This window comes from Mus caroli, chromosome 4 (assembly GCF_900094665.2).
Source record: "Mus caroli chromosome 4, CAROLI_EIJ_v1.1, whole genome shotgun sequence".
Lineage (NCBI taxonomy): Eukaryota > Metazoa > Chordata > Mammalia > Rodentia > Muridae > Mus > Mus caroli.
Window position 1 is genome coordinate 10,493,944 of NC_034573.1, and position 21,025 is coordinate 10,514,968.

The 21,025-nt window shown below is 37.3% G+C and overlaps 1 protein-coding gene across 2 annotated transcripts in view; it reads right to left on the bottom strand.

Annotated features, from left to right (window-relative positions):
• Lrrc69 (leucine rich repeat containing 69) overlaps positions 1–21,025 on the bottom strand; it is a 128,998-nt gene that overhangs the window by 28,504 nt on the left and 79,469 nt on the right. The window contains exon 8 of one of the 2 annotated variants that reach the window (XM_021160582.1): positions 3,867–3,982. The exons of the other annotated variant lie outside the window; for it this stretch is intronic. Coding sequence (XP_021016241.1) covers positions 3,872–3,982 — 111 coding nt within the window. The 3' untranslated portion in view covers positions 3,867–3,871. The remainder of the gene's footprint in view (positions 1–3,866; positions 3,983–21,025) is intronic. 2 annotated transcript variants of the gene reach the window in all.

Genomic DNA, 21,025 nt, shown 5'->3' on the forward strand with positions numbered 1-21,025 from the left:
AAAAAAAAAAAAAAAAAAAAAAAACAAGAAGACATACCAATAATATTTGCAATATTATTTTATGGCTTTTAGAAGCTTTATCAATGGATAAAAATCTATTTTTATTAAAACTTCTTTAGTTTTATAAATATATTAATCCACTTCCAGTTTCATAAATATATTAATCCACAAGATAATGTTTTAACCTAGAATTTTCCAAACAGCTAATTCCTTTAATGATTTATTGCTTTGTTTATAAAAAACAATAATACCTTCATCAAACTAATTGGGCCTTTGACCTCTAAATCATCTTATACCGTTTCGTAAATTTGTTTGAAACATTGAATATAACTAAAAATTTTGAACAATTACTGCAGTCACAGCCTAAGGATGCTGAAGACGGGTAACAAAAGGGTTTAAAGAAGAAGAAATAGGGTTAGGATAGGAAAGCAAAGATATGGAAAGGAAAGGATTGACCAGTAACTAGGGAAATCTTGTGTCCGAATATGTATGCAAATATGTACACAAAATAATCAGAGGTGCTACTTGAATTATGCCTAGTCACTACAGTCCTCTACACAATTCATTAATGATTCTAAATGCATCATTTAGAATTAATACTGGGAATACCCAGTGTAGGGTAATGTCAGGATGGGGAGGTAAGGGTGGGGGAACACCCTCATAGAAGCAGGATGAGGGGCCATGGGATTGGGCGTTTCGGGGGAACTGAGAAAGGAGATAACATTAGAAATGTGAATAAAGAAAATATCCAAAAAAGAAAAAGAAAAGAAAAAGAAAGAAAGATTGTGATTTTATGAAGTTCTTTCTTGTCATCTTCTTTTCTATGCAGTTGAAATAAATAGAATGCATTGGCAAAAAAATAAAAAAGTAAAACAAACAATGAAGGAGACTTCCTTCACATTTTTATTCTCCTTCTGAGGTAAATGAGTAAAAATGGAAATCCTAGAGACTGTCTATGAGAGAGACAAACAAAGGGGAAAGGACTCTTGATCATTTGGAATTTTTTTCATGTTCTAGACTTTAGACAAAGGATGGCCATAACTGTTAAAAAAGGAAAATGTTTTTCAGGGTTTCAAATCCAGCCATCTCAGATGTATTACAACTGTCAGAAAGATACATCACCCTCACATGCATCACACCCGTGTAGAGGAAGAAGTTCCTGACTTAACACGTGATTCAAAGCCTTGGGTGGCTTCATGGATAGGCTCAGATGCATCCTTTCCTAATGTTGTTCCCCTGATGACAGGTTATACCTGATTACGTACCCAGCAGCACTGCATAGCTGGATATCAGAACACTTATGTCTGAGCAATGATGACAGAGCTATGATGTCAAAACAATAAAACCAGTTATTCGATGCTTTCCAGTAGATTCTGGGCTGGGCTGTTAGCCTTCCACATCCTCAACCAACCAGTTGTTACTTAAAATGTCTATAGGGCTCTCTGCTTTTCTCCTTCTAGATCAGTGATAAATATTCCCACATAAATATTATTCTAATCATTCTATATCTTTCAAATTCTATTTTATTTAGCATATTGTTTGCAAATTGTTTCTCACTTGCCTCTATTAAAAAGAAATCTCTATGAGGGCAAAGACCTCATTAATCTATTTCACTGTTACAGATTTAGTAGAGAAAATTATAGTCTGGATGGCAGCCACTCAGCAAATAATTGTTTAATACATAAATTAATAGGAAAAGAACAGTCTTATAATAGTTCCATTCTTTTTTATGTATGTGGAAATTTGAAAACTTGGAGCTATGGGTCAAAGGTGAAGACAAAGGCTGAGTCACTCACTGATGGTCGTGGTGTGATGAGTGAAAGTAACTGAATGGGTAGAAGTGGATGAGTTACTCATTAAATAGAAGGGGCCTGGAAAGAAGAGAATGACACCTGCCTAAGAGTTTCACAGAATGCCAGTTTGCTTGTTCTTGGTTTGCTTGCTTGCTTGCTTTTTAATGAAGAGCAAAGAAAAGAATTCAATTAAATGCATAGGGACTACAGATTAATCTAATGCTGTGACTCCAGTTTAACAGATGCTTAGTGGAGACTAAATCTGCAGAGAGGAGCAGTCTCTGAGAGAAGTAGGGTAATCAGAAGGGTAATCAGAAAGAAGTGGGCAATGACCTTGGAAAGATAGTTACTGTGGAATGGTGAAGAGAAGCCAGGCTGCAATGACCTTCAGCTATGAACTCAACATAGCAGCAAGGGCAGAGAGAGGGAGCCGGAGTCACATGAACTACAAGAAAATGCCTGAACTGCCTATTGAAGTATAGAGATGGATGGGTGGGTAGAATTTTCTATTCAGGAACAAGATGAGGAGTAGATTATGGCTGAAGTCATAGGGTTCAAATGATAAACAAGCCATGTTTATACAATATAAACTAGATAAAAACATACTTCCCTAATCAAATACAATTACTGAAATAATTTTTCTCTCAATAGGCACACATAGTGTGTTTTACTAACTCACAGTTAGTGAGCTCGCTGTTGGTCTCAGTTGTTTATTTTTGTTTAAGGTACATTCTTGTTTAATGGAGGCCTTTTAAGGGTACCTTGAAGTAACTGTTTGAGCAGAACCAGGGATTTATTCTTTGAAACTGAAAGCCTTAGTTGTGCTCCATAGATCTCACCTGGCAATTATGCCAGAGGTAACTTTGATGCATAAAGAAGTGCCCTGAATTGAATCCATTAAGTCCTTACAAGGACAGCAGCAGTGGGACAAGTATAGAAACAGAAACTCCACTTGGCCCTCTAGCAAAAGGACCATCAAATGGTCACATGAAGTAATGCATTTTTAGCTGAGTTTAAATGTAAAATCATGATTAACTTTCTTACAAGCTAGACTTCTTTGTGGTTCTCAAACTTGAACACACAGACAGACAAGTCATTCAGGAGGCTATGGCCACAGAAACTGCCCAGCAATCTTCACAGTTTCTGCCTCACTCCTCCTAGGGTAGGGCCAGACCATTTTCTGGACAGCACTGAATGAAAATCACACTTTAAGAACCAATGGGCCTCTCTTTCCACTGATGGCCGACTAGGCCATCTTCTGCTACATATGCAGCTAGAGACAAGAGCTCCGGGGGATACTGGTTAGTTCATATTGTTGTTCCACCTATAGGGTTGCAGATCCCTTCAGCTCCTTGGGTACTTTCTCTAGCTCCTCCATTGGGGGCCCTGTGATCCATCCTATAGCTGACTGTGTGATTCACACTTTCATATCAGTAATTTTCCTTAGACTGATCAATTCCTCTTTTTTTAGTTAATTCATTTTTCACACTCCATATTTTATTCCCCCCATCACCAAAGTTTTTTTCAAATGTATTTATCAGAACTCTGTAAAGAATAATGGGTTTGAGAGTTACTTCCCTTGACTTTCCAGCCTTCTACTCATTTTTCAGCTGAATGAAGAGTCTATATTTTATCACCAGACATAGTGGCTCAAGGGAAATCCTGCAAATACAACATAGCTACCCAGCTCAAATGAGTATCTGTCTTTCAACTGGGAAACGCTCATCAGTGAAACACAGTTCTCCATTAAATTCATCATTGAATTTTTAAAAAAGGGATGGGACTCATAAAGGAATGGAAAAGGTCAACATTCATGTGTCATCCAGATTAATATCTTCACATTTTCACGTGTGTTTTTAAGCCAATGCGGGGGGGTGTGAAGCATCTAAAAACAGAACCATCTAGATGCAGACTGCAGTACTTGTAGCATAAATTTTATAATTGAGTGACTCATCTTCCTTTGCTTAATAAATTGAAAGTGACTAGTCAGAGAAAGGCATCATCAGTGGGGCATGCGCTGACCTGGGGCACAGCAGACACCTGGCCCAATGAGGTTCTGAAGGATTATCTCACCTGCTCTACTCTTGAGCAATTCCAAAGACATTAGGATCACGCTGGTCAAAGCATTGATAGGAACAGACTGATGTCTGGACAGGAATCAGCTTTAGGTTTCTGCTTATCTTCCAGTTCTAAAATGAAAGATTAAAGGTCAAATTAAGATAGTCCCAAGCAGTAGGGTCAAGGGTGGGATCATTTTGTTTTGTGTTTGAGAAAGCTGAAGATGCTCTTGAACTCGTGATTCTACTGCATCTACCATCTAAATGTTGGGATCATAGGCAAGCATCACTAAGCCTGGTTCTCTAGTATTTTTTAATAAAATAGTCCCTTTCTCAGAAGCTTTAGGACATTGACTTCTAAAGAACACATGATTCCATTTATATTTAATTTGCTCTTTTACTACAAACAAATAAACAAGCTTAACCAGATGACAAAAGAATATTTAACACTAAACAAAATTTAAATGATAAAAAATTTATATGTGATTTTATCCAAACCCTAATGCATAGTTTGACCATATGATACTAGGGATGCCTTTGAAAATCATACATGCTACAGGAACTTGATTGCTATTTGAAAAAGGTTTTAATTATCAAGCATCAAGTACCTGCTGAATAGCTTCCTGATTTTGCCTGTGTTCCATATAATTCCTATATGGCAATTCTAATACTGCTTTTTTATTTTCTGTAATATTCAATAAGACCATCACAGCCTTGGTCTCAATCAAGCTAATCAATATATGACTTAAAGTTTTACACTTCAGATATCTCTTGTCATACTTCTCTGTGCACAAAATAGGTAGTCAAAATTCTGCCAGCCAATCTAATGTACATATCTTAAACAATCACAGCCTCAACATTTGCTTTGATCTCCTCCATGTCAAAAAGTGGGGAGAATAAAAGCTTTAAAGTCAACATAGCACTCATTGAAGAAATCTAAAGTAGAGACATATGACTTGAGATTTAATTGGTCAATGATACCTAGTTTCGCCAAAACATCCTGTAGCCAATATCATCACAAAGCTCATGAGATATCAGATTACTATTCTGCTCACTTTTTCACCAAAGTTTGAAGTCCTATTTAGATGTTTGAAAGATTACCATTCACTCTCAAGAGAAATCGCCTTCTGATGCTGGTCATGTATGAGTGAGAAACGGAAGTCAATGGCTGTAGTACTATAATCCCTACCTGAACAGTGATGAGGAAGTGATAGTCTGACCATACATTACTTCTTGGTCCTAGAAGGCTAATGTTTCCCCACAAAGCTGTTAATCAGTAGGTATGTCCTGAACTCCCTGGTGAACATTTTTATTTTGCCTTTCAGGTGCTCATTTCCCACACTGAAGGCACAAGAGCTCATCTAATTATTTTTTTTTGGACAAATAGTTTTTCTATCTCCTACCTTCAGATGTACATACGTACATACATACTTACATACATACATATGTAGGTACATACATACATACCTTGGGAGAGAGCTGTTCATTCTACTACTCAGCCATCATGAATCAACAACCTCTGACCACTGTGATTAGTCTATGTATGCACATAGCATAGAACTAACAAACAGAGGCAGAGAACATCAACTTTGGACTTGAGGACCCCTGGAAGAGCAGCACGACCTCTTCTGAAGGGCACTGTTTAAGAAATCCCTACACAAAAATAAAGGCAAGAGGAATAAAGCAAAAGAAATAAATTTTTAAATGACAGATAATAACCAATAGATGACAAATTTGGGATCCTTGTCTAGGTATATTCAGCAAGATCCATACAACAAGAATACAGAGAAATTATAAGTGATCTAAAATTTGTATGCATTAGGCAAAGTGCCAAGAATATAAAAATATATAGCAAATAACCTCTGCCTCCAAGATTTTCTCAGGATTTAGTTGGAAAAATAAGAAATAAACAGACACAAAATAACTAAAAACATGGCTAAGACAAGTAGTAATCTCTATAAGCCCACCATAGGAAAGGAGATACCATGACAGGCTATGGACGAATCAAGAGTTTGCAGCATAAAAAAAGGTGAACTGGCTAACTGCGGGAGAGACAAAAGGATATTTCTAAGGATAAACGTCAAAACTAAATCTCAAAAATGTACTTAGCATATTTGGGAAACAAAACAAGAAAAGCAATAAATGAACCATAAAATATTGAATCATGTGCTCTCAATAATAAATATACTAGATCAAAAATAAAAGGAATTATTCTTTTTGTGATGATAGATGTATAGAAGGTTTTAAGTTGATTCTGAGATGACGTAATATCACTTTAGATGGTGTGAGCTTAATATTGAAATGATGGTGTAAGATCTAATGGCAAAAATCAAAACTAAATGTGCCTTCCATTAAGTAGACAAGTCTCTGGTCTAAAGGAAACAGTTATTTTCTGCTCCATTATGGTATATTAAAAATAAACCATTCCATGTCTTCTTTAATTAGCATGTATTTGAGAGATGAAATAAAGCCATGAACCAAGAGATAATCAGAGAAACATTGTCAATCAGGGAAGCTATATTGTGGGTCTAACTTGCATGCTCTAGTTTTCCACGAGGTGAGAAGTTTATACTAAAAATTCTTCATGGTGCTTCCTCCTCCTACTGTGGCTTCTGCTTTTCCGTTGTGTCATAAAGAAACTGCCAGGGAAGAATGTGCGTTGGTTTCTGCCACAAGCAGGAATGCAAACTTTCTTTACTCCCTCCCAGGAGAATGATGATTTATTGTGTAGTTGTTTATAATAGACTTCACTGTTCATCGTTTTTGCTATTTCTTACTCTACTAATACAACACTTCTCAGGGATATGGACTGATTTCTGGGAATTATACTGAGGAAGAGAACTTGACATAATTCCCTTGTACTACAATTTTTCATATAAAATCATCTCCTTCTGTACTGTTTTATGAAACAAATAAAATTCTCCAAGGTATTTCAGATAAGTGGTCATTTAAATTTCTACCTGCCTGTGTATGATCACAGTAGCTACTTGTACTGGTATGACAAGTCATATGAAATGACCATGTTGCAAAGGAGTGATGGTAGTCCTTCCTAGACAGTACCCCTCTTCACACATGTGAATTAAGAAACCTTATGACTCTGTCAAAATAATTACTACTTTGGTGACTAGCTGATGAAAATTAAAACACAAAACATCACCATATAATGAGAAATAAAATGCCAAACTAGACAACTTATCCTACCAAGTTAAAATCTCCAGTGGCAGGAATATGTCACATCTGTTGAGTCACTGGCCAAAGGGGCTGCCTAATACTGCAGGCTATCGCCAAAGCTATTGGCCACTCTCCACAACATGATGATAAGGCTATATTATATATGACAACATTTACTTATTTCATTGAACATGGAGAGTTGGAGATACTGCCTTCACCCTTACTGATAAAAATTTGTGGCGCTAAAAGTTATTCTGCATACTGTAGTATGCAGAGTAGAAAGTAAGTATCAATATTACCTAGGAACACAAGAGACCTAAAACAGAAACCTACCTGTAAGATATATTAGTGGAACAGAAGAACAAATGTTATAAGGGTAACCAGAATGTCAGTAGGTATATCAACAATACTCCAAGACAGATCCCAAGCCCAGGAGTAGCTGGCCAACACAAAATGAATTCCTCTGTGTGTGTGTGTGTGTGTGTGTGTGTGTGTTGTTGTTGTTGTTGTTGTTGTTTTCATCCTGTTTTGTCTTGGAATTTTTGTCATGGTTTTTTATTGTTTTTATTTTTTGTTTATTTTTGAGAAAGAAAGAACATGAAGTTGAGTAGGCTGGGAGGTGGAGTGTATCTTGGTGGAGATGAGGGAAGGCATAAGAGAAAAATATATTGTATAAAAAAGAATTTAATTAAAAGAGAATTAAAAGTAAATTTAAAAAACACAAGACAAAATATACTGTTTTGCCAAGCCAAAATCAGAGAAAAGTTTATGATTAGAAATGATTGTACTTTCAAAAAAATCATTTTATCAGAAGAGTGAAATGTTATAATGACATCTCATGTTCCAGCCTTCATTATTTATAATGAGAAGCATTATAAAAGCAAAGAAACACAATTATAACCTTTTCCTATTTTAGAAATTGATAGTTTTCTACTTAAATTCTGCTGGCTATTCACACCAACTCCACCAGGTAGGATGGCTTTCTCTATCCTGGGCAGAGACTCATCTTTGTAAGTCCCACCCCTGGAGACCTCCTGCTGATAGGCTTCCCCCCCACCCCCCAGGCCATACCACTAAGTCCCCATCTGTAGTGCTCTAACAGCTGCGCCCTGATTTCTGAGGAGGTCCCCCAGTCTTCTGCTCAGTTCTCTACTGCTTCTTGCCTGAGCAGAGGCAGCCCTAGCCTAGGGCTCTCCCTTCCAATATCTTGTGTGAGGTTTGTTATGCAGCCTGAAATCTGTGGTATTCCTTGGCTCCTGACTGCCAGGATACCTTTCCCTTCAGAGTTGTAACACGTGCATTGGTAAGCCTTTTCCTTTATGTTCATTAAGCGGTAGCACTGAGATCTACTTAATCTTTCAGTGACTGAACCATATTTTAACCTTTATAAGTCCCTTATCTATTGTCATATAAAATTATAAAAGTATCAAGTTTGGTTTAAATAGCAAAAAGCAAAAACAAAACAAACAAAAAGGTAGGATTGCCTCTTATTTTCTCAAAGCAAAGTATCTCAGTAGATATAACCAACTCATCCACAAGTGGCTTAGTGCTGTACTATTATTATGGGGCATACTGGAAAAGACAGGAATAAAAAATGAATTCTGTAGATATCGTTAGGAACTTTGGTATAAGCAGTTTCTCCTGAACTATCCAGATAGGTTTAATATAATCAGTTTTCTCTAGGGACAAGCACCCTGATAGGTATCCAATCACAAGTGATCAGCCCCAAACACATGTACATCTGAACTCTACTAAATGAACTCAAGAGATTGGGGGGGGGGGCAACATGCATGTACATATGGATAGATAGATAACAGACAGAGATAGCGAGAGACAGAGAGACAGACAGGTGAATTATATCAATGATAAAGATAATAGATGGATGGATAGATAGATAGATAGATAGATAGATAGATAGATAGATAGATAGATAGATGGATGGATGGATGGATGGATGGATGGATGGATGGATGGATGGATGGATAGATAGATAGATAGATAGATAGATAGATAGATAGATAGATAGATAGATAGATAGATAGATGAATGATGCAGATAGATGATACATAGATGATAGATATGTAGATAGATAAGTAGAGATAGATGATAGATGTAGATAGATGATACATAGATTTAGCCATAATAATTAAAAATATGTCATGAATTTGAGAAGGAGTGGGAGGGGTGTAGAGTCAGAGGGGGAAAGAGATTGAAATAATGTAAATATAGTATGCATGCATTAAATGCCCCCCCCAAAAAAATTTTAAGTAAAAATTGCAGGCAGGAGATAAGGTCCAAATGATGCAATATGAAAGGACAAGGTCTACCAGCATTGGCTTGAAAATGTAGGAAGAACCATGAGCCAAAAATTGTGAAATCCTCCAGAAGTTATAAAGGGCAAAGCAGTAGACATTTTTCCTGACCCAGATAGCCTTACTTTTAGCTAAATGAGACCCGTATTGAATTTATAATCTATAAAATAATCGATCTTGTTAAGATTCTCAGTTCAGAGGCCAACACTGTAGAGAGAATCTTTTGTACTGAATGCATTGCCATACAGCTGATTGTAAATAAAAAGCTGATTGGCCAATGAGCTGAGGCAGGAAATAGGAAGTGGGAGTTCCAGTAAAGAGAATGGAATTCTGGGACAGAGTCAGTTGCAAGAGATTTGCCCTGAACCCTAAGAAGACAGACACATGAAACTACGAAGAGGTAACCAACCATGTGGGACTCATAGAATAGAATAAACAGATTAATTAAGTTACGAGTTAGTCAGAGAATATGCCAAAGCTTACAGCCTAGGAACTTATTCATAAAAACTCTCAGAGTTGTTATTTCCTGAATAGGGGCATGAGTGGGAAAGCCCACGTTTACAAATGGATCCAGGTCGAGCACAGAAGATACAGGTATTAGAAAAAGACCCATGCAGAAAGGCGGGAAACAAGCGCCTCCCAGAGTTGAATGCAGTTTCCTAGCAAGGTGGGGAGGATAAATCCTTTTAAGAGAGAGCAAGCGGACACCTATGAGCAGCAGATAGTGAGTGATAGCGAGCAGGGAACCAGAGCCTCAGGCACGCCTCGCGGGCAAAAACAAAACAAAACAAAAACAAAAACCAGAAAAGGGGCAGATAGGCTCAGCTCCTAGTCAGGACCTGTGAGTAAGAGGCTTTGATCTCATAAAAGGGCAAACTGCAGCTCCAGTCCAAAACTAGCATGGGCAGCCTGCTAGACCGAGCCAAGAAGGTGGAGTTAAGCTGTAGACACAGGTTTGTCTGAGGAGCCTGCAGATTTTCCCCCAGAGCTGCGGTGAGACTGAAATGCCCCAAACTTCTGAACAGGTAAAGCATTAAGTTTGAAAACAATAAAAAAAAAAAAAAAAAAAAAAAAAAAAAAAAAAAAAAAAAAAAAAAAAAAAAAAAAAAAAGAGAAAAAACTGAATAGCAAAGAGATCATAGGAAGAAATGTTTAGTTTGAAAATAAAAAAGTCAAAAAGGATAAAGAGATTAAAAGGAAAATGTGTTTTATTTTTAAAATGGGGGGGGGGGGACATGACACATTCATCTTGGGTCCCATATAAATTTGAATCACTTATCAGGACAGAAATAGTTGTTAAACACGTCTGTTATAAAGCAAGAGCGTAGAAAGGTGTTGGACTGGCCCTTCGACCAACCCCAGGAATCCATAAACGAGCTTGCAAGTGAAAGCAACAGGCCAGCAGCAGGAGTTTGCAGGCTGACCTGCTCACAGTCTTCCTTTAATAGATGCTAATATCCAAAGCGGAGAATGAATATACCATGCCATATTTTAAAACAAGTCATAAGCTTCCTCCTTTCAGGAAAGGAAATGACCATTGTAGTTTAGTGCATGCAGTAAGAGTTAGGACCACACCAAGCTCCGCTCCAGGGGTAGCCTGACAGCAGTCAGCACTTAAACTGCAAAGCAACTTTACTGAAAGGAGTCTATTATTAAAGAGAAAGGCCTTGAGGACAGAGCTGGAGTTCACAAGGCGAGTAGGGAGGAGTTGTAAATGAGCATCTGACAGCCAAGATTACCTATCCTACAGGTCACAGAGCAGCATCTTCCCAAAGGCATAAACATAGCAGTGACCTTCTCATGGCAACAGCACACTCTGCTGCATACCAATAACTGACGTGCCTAATAACTTTAGTGCCATAATTTGGCTCATTTGCACTTAGAAGTAGCAAACTCTATTAACTTGATCTAATTAGAACGTCAGCTGTAACATCAGTTTTTGTAAATACTTTTGTAGGAATAAATATTTACTAAGAAAAAAAAAAGAAATAGTTGTTTATTTAGTAATAATTACAATTTTAAATATCCTTTTAAAAAACGATCAGAATAAAACAGACTTAGACCAGGAGAGGACTGAGAGATGGAATGCTGGATTGTAGGTCATAGAACAGAGGTTAGAGAATTCTTTAAATGAGAATAAAGAATCTTCAAAAGAATCCAACTTGGAATCTACAAGAACAGCAAAAATCTGTAGTCTCCGATGAGAAGACTCCACAAAGGCTGGAGGTATTAGAATAGCAACCCATAGAGATGCAATTTATTAAATTAAGAGTAAGACTATGATTAATGCTACCTCATAACAATGTTAAACAACAAATTGTACGTCTCACTTTGTAGAGTTTGGAGAAATAGGATATGTACACATGTTGATAAGCCATACTATTGATACATACCCAGAATTTCAATGGGTTTCTGCCTTAAATTCTGAAAATACTGTTTCTGAGATTGAACATTTATTAGACATGGTGGTTATCTTGAAAATGCCTTTGCAGATTGAAGTTGATGATACTTCAACATATGTATCCATTAGAATATAACAATTTTTGAGACATTAGAATCCTACAGGTCAAGCAATTATAAAAGCTCTAACAGGGCTTTAAAGGAAATGATCATAGAACAAAAGGGGAATATGAGATCTCCAAGAGATAGATCAAAAATAGTTTATGGAGTTTAAGGTTTTATATGTCCATGAAACAGATAACAAAGCTGCCGAGAGACATTGGATTATGGAAAAAACTGCTGAAATAAATCAGCATGTTTATATTGAGGATGTCCTAATCTCAGAACTGAAGGAAGGAAATGTGTTATTCTGGGAGTGAGATTTTTGCCTTTGTTTCAACAAGATAAGAAAACCTATGAGTTTGGTAAAAATCAAATCACAAGATTTGGGATAAATGGTTTGACAGGGGGAGACCCCTTAAACATCTTGGCTGCAAAAAGAAATAAATCATGAAGACCAACAAAACAGGGAACTTGTACTGCTGATCCCTCTATGTGGGAACAGCTCTGAAACTGGCTGAGACATAAAAATGTCTGCAGTGAGAACTTCAGCTATATACAGCCAATAAATCTTGTTTGATACAAAATTCTCTGTACTTATGCCATTCTTTTAAATGGCATAGATAGATATTTATATTACAGTTTGATTATACAGTCCAAATTAACTTATAAATAAAGATAGATGCCTTCCTTACCTGTTCTAACAGAGAGCAAAGAATCATCTTTAACTGATTGGGCACATTGCATATTTCATACATATATTAATGCAGAAATGTATATCACTTGCGAAACTTTATACGTTTACACACACCAATGAAGTTTAAATGGCCCTGACAACAGTCACCCTTGGGGAAGCTGAGAACTGAGACATATTTGTGTGAGCATTCTGCATGATCCTACCTCAGACTGCCTCAATGCTTTTTCCTCAAAAATCTACATCCAGGAAATTTCAAAGTGGCTAGCTAGATGGTCCAGCATCACAAGTATTTCAGTCAAGACTTCAGGTGAGCCCTAAACTTTCTCAGCACACAGAGAGACTGGACAACAAATATTACAGCTAGCTTTCTTAAGAGTAACCCACATGCTCCACTATGCTCATAGCAGCCTTATTTATAATAGCCAGAAGCTGGAAAGAACCCAGATGCCCCTCAACAGAGGAATGGATACAGAAAATGTGGTACATTTACACAATGGAGTACTACTCAGCTATTAAATACAATGAATTTATGAAATTCCTAGGCAAATGTATGGATCTGGAGGGTATCATCCTGAGTGAGGTAACCCAATCACAAAAGAACTCACATGATATGTACTCACTGATAAGTGGGTTTTAGCCCGGAAACTTAGAATACCCAAGATACAATTTGCAAAACACATGAAACTTAAGAAAGAAGACCAAAGTGTGGACACTTTGCCCCTTCTTAGAATTGGGAACAAAACACCCATGGAAGGAGTTACAGAGACAATGTTTGGAGCTGTGACGAAAGGATGGACCATCTAGAGACTGCCATATCTGGGAATCCATCCCATAATCAGCTTCCAAATGCTGACACCATTGCACACACTAGCAAGATTTTGCTGAATGGACCCAGATATAGCTCTCTCGTGAGACTATGCCGGGGCTTAGCAAACACAGAAGTGGACATCCACAGTCAGCTATTGGATGGATCACAGGGCCCCCAATGAAGGAGCTAGAGAAAGTACCCAAGGAACTAAAGGGATCTGCAACCCTATAGGTGGAACAACATTATGAACTAACCAGTACCCCGGAGCTCTTGACTCTAGCTGCATATGTATCAAAAGATGGCCTAGTCAGCCATCACTGGAAAGAGAGGCCCATTGGACTTGCAAACTTTATATGCCCGAGTACAGGGGAATGCCAGGGCCAAAAAGTGGGAGTGGGTGGGTAGGGGAGTGGGGGGGAGGGTATGGGGGACTTTTGGGATAGCATTGGAAATGTAAACGAGGAAAAGATGTAATAATTTTTTTTAAATGTAAATGAAGAAGATATGTAATAAAAATAAATATATAATAATAATAATAATAATAATAATAATAATAATAATAATAATAACATGTCTCAAAGCTTCCCTCACTAACAAGTAATTTTGGCCACCACACACATATGACATAACACCTGGACAGATGTGCAGATGAAGGTTACTGAAATTCTGGTTTTATCTTATGCTATGCATGCTCAGTTAAATTATCAAGTATCTCTTGGTAATCACCATGTCAAAGGTGAAACATTTATTTGAATTATGTAGATATCACTAGAAATTTGACCTATCAATGATAAAATTTGGACTATGCTTCCAGAATAGACTCCCCTCTGGGGATCTTTCTCCTTTGCATTCCTCTCAGACATTCTCCATATATAATTGCCAACTTTTGTCATCCTTCCTTCCCAGGATGTTCCCACCACCGTGTAGTTCCACTGTTACACATAATTCCTTCACAAGACGATCACTTTATGGATTTTTAGACCTTTTCTCTTCAGCTTCAATTAATCCAGCACACTGCCAAACAATCCTAAAACAGCATATACATCGACTTGTAGTTCCCCACACAGTAGCCTTAGTTCATTCTTCTTAGTCTATTCTTTGACAGGTTTATATAATTTTGCACCAATTATTTATAATGTCTCCTCCTCCCTAATCTACAAATCCACCTTGTTGCTTTACTCCTTGCTCCATCTGTGCTGTTCTCTGATCCTAACTTTGCCTCTCTGCTTCCTTAGTCATATATCTGAATTCTACCTATTTTAAGAAAAGGTATACACGACACTTTACAGGACAGACATTGTGCAATGATTTTGCCATCCACATTGAAACTTCTGCATGATTGATCTCTGACCCTCAGGTAACATTATCTTTTAGTACTAGAGCCTTTTACATCTTTAATTTTTCTACATTTTTATTAGATATTTTCTTCATTTACATTCAAATGCTATCCCAAAAGTCCCCTATCCCCTCCCCCGACCCTGCTCCCCAACCCACTCACTCCCACTTCTTGGCCCTGGCGTTCCCATGTACAGGGGCATATAAAGTTTGCTAGACCAAGGGGCCTCTCTTCCCAATGATGGCCAACTAGGCCATCTTCTGCTACATATGCAGTTAGAGACTCGAGCTCTGGGGGTACTGGTTAGTTCATATTGTTGTTCTACCTATAGGGTTGAAGACACCTTCAGCTCTTGGGTACTTTCTCTAGCTCCTCCATTGGGGGCCCTGTGTTCCATCCTATAGATGACTGTGAGCATCCACTTCTGTATTTGCCAGGAACTGGCAAAGCCTCACAGGAGACAGCTATATCAGGGTCCCTTCAGCAAAATCTTGCTGGTGTAAGGAGTAATGTCTGCGTTTGCTGGTTGATTATGGGATGGACCCCCCGGGTGCTTTTACATCTTTAGAGTTTAAACTAAAACCATAAACCACTGTAAGCTTCGTTACATATAGCACCAGGACCTTCCAGCTTAAAGTACGTTCTCAAATATTTATGGAGTGCATAAAAATAAGTTCTAAAATCCGAGATGTGTATTCATAATGTTAACTCTTCCAAAACAGTACTGACTGCACTAGCAGTTGGTATGCTCGGAAGTCAACTACCCCATCCAGGAACCATCAGCACATGCAAGGATAGGTCTGGTTTCCTGCTATTTTTTTCCAGCTACCAAGAATGTTCATTTTTACTCTCAAAATTATCTTTCTTTAATAACATTCTTTATGGTTGTTCTGTAGGATATTTTGGACTAGTAAGGGAAGAAATGGAAACAAACAAGCAACCTCAAAAACAGAGTCAGCCATTTACTGAGCTAACTGGCCTGCTTTCTAGTAGGTTTCCATCCTGCTCCCCAAAAGTCTCTGCTGAATAGGAATGTGTGGGCCTAGGGGCAATGGGCTTCGTGCAGACAGCAATGCCTTTAACTTTCTTGGGGAAGATTCAAAGTTTTCAGTAATGAATATCTTTGAATGGATGAACTAAAGTCGACTACAATTTCAGAACTTTTACAAGAAACAAATCAAAGATCCCAATGGAATTGTGCTTCTATGTCACCAGTTTAAGAACTAAAGGGAGAAGTCTCTAGAAGGAAAAAGGGATTCCGAGTTCTTGAAGTGGGAGAGATTAAAGAACAGTGTGTGGATTCATTTATACCGTTATTATCTTCTGCTTTTTTGTGACTAAAGTAATATTGAACATGCATTATCATTTCAATTTTCTGAACAATAAATACTATTACTTTCATGGTCATTTAAAATTTAAGGTGGGGTGCCTTCTGATCTTCTCTCTGTCTAATATACATTAAATTGACTAACCACTGCACAAATGTATTAAGACCCACATTCATTTCACAGCTGACTAGTTCAAATGATCAGCTTCATAAATGAATGTCAGTGGTATCTTAACAGTAATAACTTTTTATAGCAAAGTTAGATTTTACTCTATAAGTAATGGGTAAAATTATTAAATGTAATATTATATTATAATATGTCTCATTCCTGGCAGATTGTCATTAAAAGGAATTAAGGTTAAAAAGTTTCATTTATTTTCGTTAAGTAGAACATTTTCACTCATTGTGCTGAGACCTCCTCACACTAATCTCTTCGGAGGATAGTTTTAATTACATTACATCATTCAATACAGGGCTGAGATTTCATGCCCCAAGCCAACCCTTGCCTAAACTCTTCAACTTTAAAGGAATCTGGGGAAATGTTAAGTTCAACTAACAAAACGATTCAGAATGAAAACCCTCATATGAATATTTTTTGGGCAAAGGATCACTCGAGAGTTTGGAAAGAACTTTACAAGAATATTTAAGTTACTTGATCAAATATGGCCCAAGTTTTACTAGTAACTAGACGTGATTAATTCTGTTACTGTTTCAAAGATTCTTGCTGAAACAGCAATTAAAATGAAAAGCCTTATTTCTGAGGGCTAACAACTCAGATAATTACAATATTTTGAGAAAACCAAATTGAGTAAATTGTCGTGTGCCACTTTTCATCCATTACTTCCAACTTGTCATCTCACTAGGTTAGAAGGCAAGCAACAGTACATTCACCTCAACAGAAGCCATTTCAATTTGAAATTTTGAGGTTTGTTTGATTTTTCTTTTTCTATTTTATGTCAGGAATAAAGACTCATTTTTTTTTCATTCAATGTCTCTCTCTCTCTCTCTTTGATGCAAACCCTGTTTGAAGCAGAATGTTTGGTGCAGCATAATAGCAGCCAGACACTAGCATTATCAAATGGGTTCTCAATCGTGATGAAGTACTTACGAAAAAGGCAGCACTCTCAAAGGTTGGTTCCTGAATGGATAATTAAATAATTGAGTTTTTAATAAAAAGAAAAGGAGGCTTCTAGGCAAACAAGAATATTAGCAAATACAGAATATTAGCCCATTTATGTGGAAAAGCAGCATAAAATTGGAGGCTATCTGAGAGCAATTGTTTACCATCTTAATCAATATTCTACTGCTGTGAAGAGATACCATGACCACAGCAACTCTTATAAAGAATATTTAATTGGGGCGGGCTTACTTTCCATGGTTTAGTGCACTGCCATTAGGGAGAGGGGCATGACAGCAGTACATACTGCTGAGAAGTAGCTTAAGAGTTCTATATTTGGACTGGCAGGCAGCAGGAAGAGAAACACGGGGCCTGGCTTGAGCATTTGAAACTCCAATGGCCACCCGAGTGACCCACTTCCTCCAACAAGGCCATATCTAATCCCATGAGTTTATACCTCCTAATCTCTGTCACATAGTGCCAGTCCCTAATGACAAAGTATTCAAATATATAAACCTATGTGGGCCATTACTACACAAACCACCACATTCACCAACACTATGGCGGTAATGTCATTAGTATCACCAGGTATTCTGCACACACTTATACACTGTAAACAAACAGTGAGGCACTAATAATCCATGTTAGTTAACCATCTGGCAAGGTGCAGTCAAATGTCACTTTGATTTTTCAAATTTAATCTTAAATACCCTAAAATGTTGTACATAAAGATTAATTTGTTCATAATAAAGATGACAAACATAAACTTTTTCACTGTTGAATACTACTAATAGCATGAGTTTATTTTTTTGCATTTTTTTATTTTCATTTTTTTTTTTTGCTGTGACAGTTACTGAGACCACACACTAAGCAAGAGCTCTTACACTGACATATATCACCCATCCACTTCCTAATTTTTAATAGGATTAAAATCAATGGTTGTCTCATAACAAAGCAAACAATTTTCTTTTCCACTTTTCTCAAAAATTCTGACATTCCCATGCCTTTAATTGATCAACTTATCCAGCTATCTAGCTACGTAATGCTTGGCTGATGATGCACTGAGCAGGCTGAAGCAGGAAGATAGCAGGAACTTCATGATCAACCTGGACTATATGGCAAGTATAGATCTGCTAGAGCTACACACTAAGATCTTGTCTCAAACAAAGCAACAGCACCACCACCAGTAATTCTAGATTTTGAGGGATTTTCCCATTTTGCTCTAAAAACATCATTCCATATTTGCCTTGGTACCTTGTAATAAGAATTCTGTTTTGGTCCATTGTCATTTCTTTGTGATATTTTTCTCATTCATAATTAGTTCTTCTCATCTTTCTCTGGCTATGTATAATTTTACCAAAATATGATTGTGTGTGGACTTGTAGTTTTTTATTTGACTAGTCACTCAGTAAGTACACTATGTCTTTTTTGTTATTTGAATATTTTCTGCCATCAGCCAGAATCAAAGTCTCCAGCATACTTTTTAATCATAATACTTTTAACCCATACTCTATTCTTAAGCTACTCTGTTATTGTTTCTATAATATTTTACAGTACCCTAAGGCATACATACACTGGAGAAAGTGGATTCTAACAGCCCTTCTAACATTTTCATGGAAACTTTATAAATACCAAATCTTTATTCTCCCACTAATGCTTTCCTCTTCAATTTTTTGTGATATGGAACATTAACCTTATGTGTGCTAGGATCCTATACAATTGTCTGATTCATTTGCTATAAACACCCATGGCTCTAGGTCTGCAGAGGAAAATCCTTCTTTAAACAGCTAGGGGTATTCCTTTGTAACAGAATGACTGTTCAGGATATATGAATACCCAGACCACTCTGTGTGACATCATCCCCAGGTCAGGTGGTTCTGGACCTTATAAGAAGTATAATCTAGCTGAGCCACAATCCAGGAAGCAACCAAAAAATGTGTGTGTTTGTTTCTCTGCTCTTCACTACACATGTGATATGGAAAGCTACTGAACTTCCTGCCTTGATGTCCCCCTAAGTGATGGACTGCATCCTGAAGTATAAGACAAATAAGCCCGTATATCCTATGTTAATTGTTTCCAGAGCATTTGAGCAAGAGAAATGAAAGAATAACAGTGTGGTAAGAACAGCCCAGGTGGCACCTGCACACTGCACAGTTGTGCTCTAAGCTGCAAAATGTGCTTTGCTATCTGACTCTGACTCTGATTTTTCTCTCCTGTTTCTCTTTTACTGAGCCCTGCCTTTGACCACCCCATTACAAGATAGGAAGTATGGCCACAGAGTCAAGCCTCTGTTATATTAATCTTAGGTTTCTATGATTCAGAAATCTTAGAACTTCTGTTCTCCAAGTCCAGGCCTGTGGACTTTGTTTTTGTTGTTGCTTTCTTCTTTGTTTGTTTTTCAGTAGCCCACGATGAACTAGTACAACAGCTTTCAAAATTAAGGTCAAACTTTATATTCAGTAGATGGAATATCTACTTCTTTCTAACTGCATCTCCATGACTTAGCTTGTGTGTTCACAGTTCTGAATGAGCTAATCATTTGTACAGTTTTACCTGTGGTCTGGCAGTTGCCCACTGGTCCATCTCTAATGCCTCCTTATTCATCTTGTACATCTTAAGCTGAGTTTAATCTTATTATTGCATTAATTCTCCATGTCCCACGCACAAACACTATATATACTAGGCCTCCAAAATTGGAAGAAGAACTTTAATTGCAACACCATCTCCTCCTAGAACCCATGCACTATCCCTTGACTTATTACAAGAATGGAACCATCCTGTTTTGCCTAATAATGCCATTCCATTATTAAGCACCTACTATGCTAAACAATATCAGCATAGTCTATTGAACCCCTGGCCATAGCCCCATGAGACGGGAGCTATTATTATCGCCTTTGAACAAATGAGGAAGCATATCCTTAAAGGGGAAATATAGTAAATTTTGAGGCTCATCATCAAATCTATATTGTGATTCTCTATATTGTGTGTTCCTGGGAATATGTGATTTCTTTCCAGACTAGGATTCTACATTGCCAACAGCTGATGGAAATTTTATAAATATACATATATATATATATATATATATATATATGTGTGTGTGTGTGTGTGTATGTGTGGGTATGTTTATTTACTTTCTCAAATTCAGTTTCCCACACACACACATGGATATGGGATACTGTGGGGGAAACTGAATTTTAGAAAGTAAATAAATGGCTCTTCTACATGATTGTCGTAAAGTCAATTAAATAAATGAGGACTGGCTAGGTTAGACTAGCTATTTCATCATTTTGGGTTGAGTACAAGGGATAACACATATGAGTTTCTCCCCCTGGTTTCCATTTGGAAACTCTGAGAACTTGGCAAAGTTACCTAACTTGTTTGAACTTAGGATTTCTCATCAGTGTCCTGGGGTGTTTTAAATATTAACTATGGTATTCCAGGTGACAGTACAGAGTTGGCTATGGTTATTTTTATTAGCTGGCAATTTCTCCAAAAAATGTCTTGAAATGAAACTAACAGTTCATCGGATGATTTTGCAAAGGAATCTGTCCAAGTGAAAAATGAATAAGGCAAGTTGTCCCAGGTGTAGTAAACATGGCCAGAGAGAAGCAGGCGGTTTGGGCAACTTTTTCTAAGTAATTTGGCATGTTCTACTCTCTATAGTTCTTTTGACTGCAGTCATCCATTCCAGACTAGACTATGAGCTCTTCCAATAGGTTACACACTTGACCAGATATTACTCCTATCTCAGGCAACAGGCACATTTCTATCCTCATTTTCCAAGTACAGATCTCTTTTTTCTCTTGATATTTTTTTTAATTTTTAATATTTTTATTACATATTTTCCTCAATTACATTTCCAATGCTATCCCAAAAGTCCCCCATAGCGCCCCCCACTTCCCTACCCA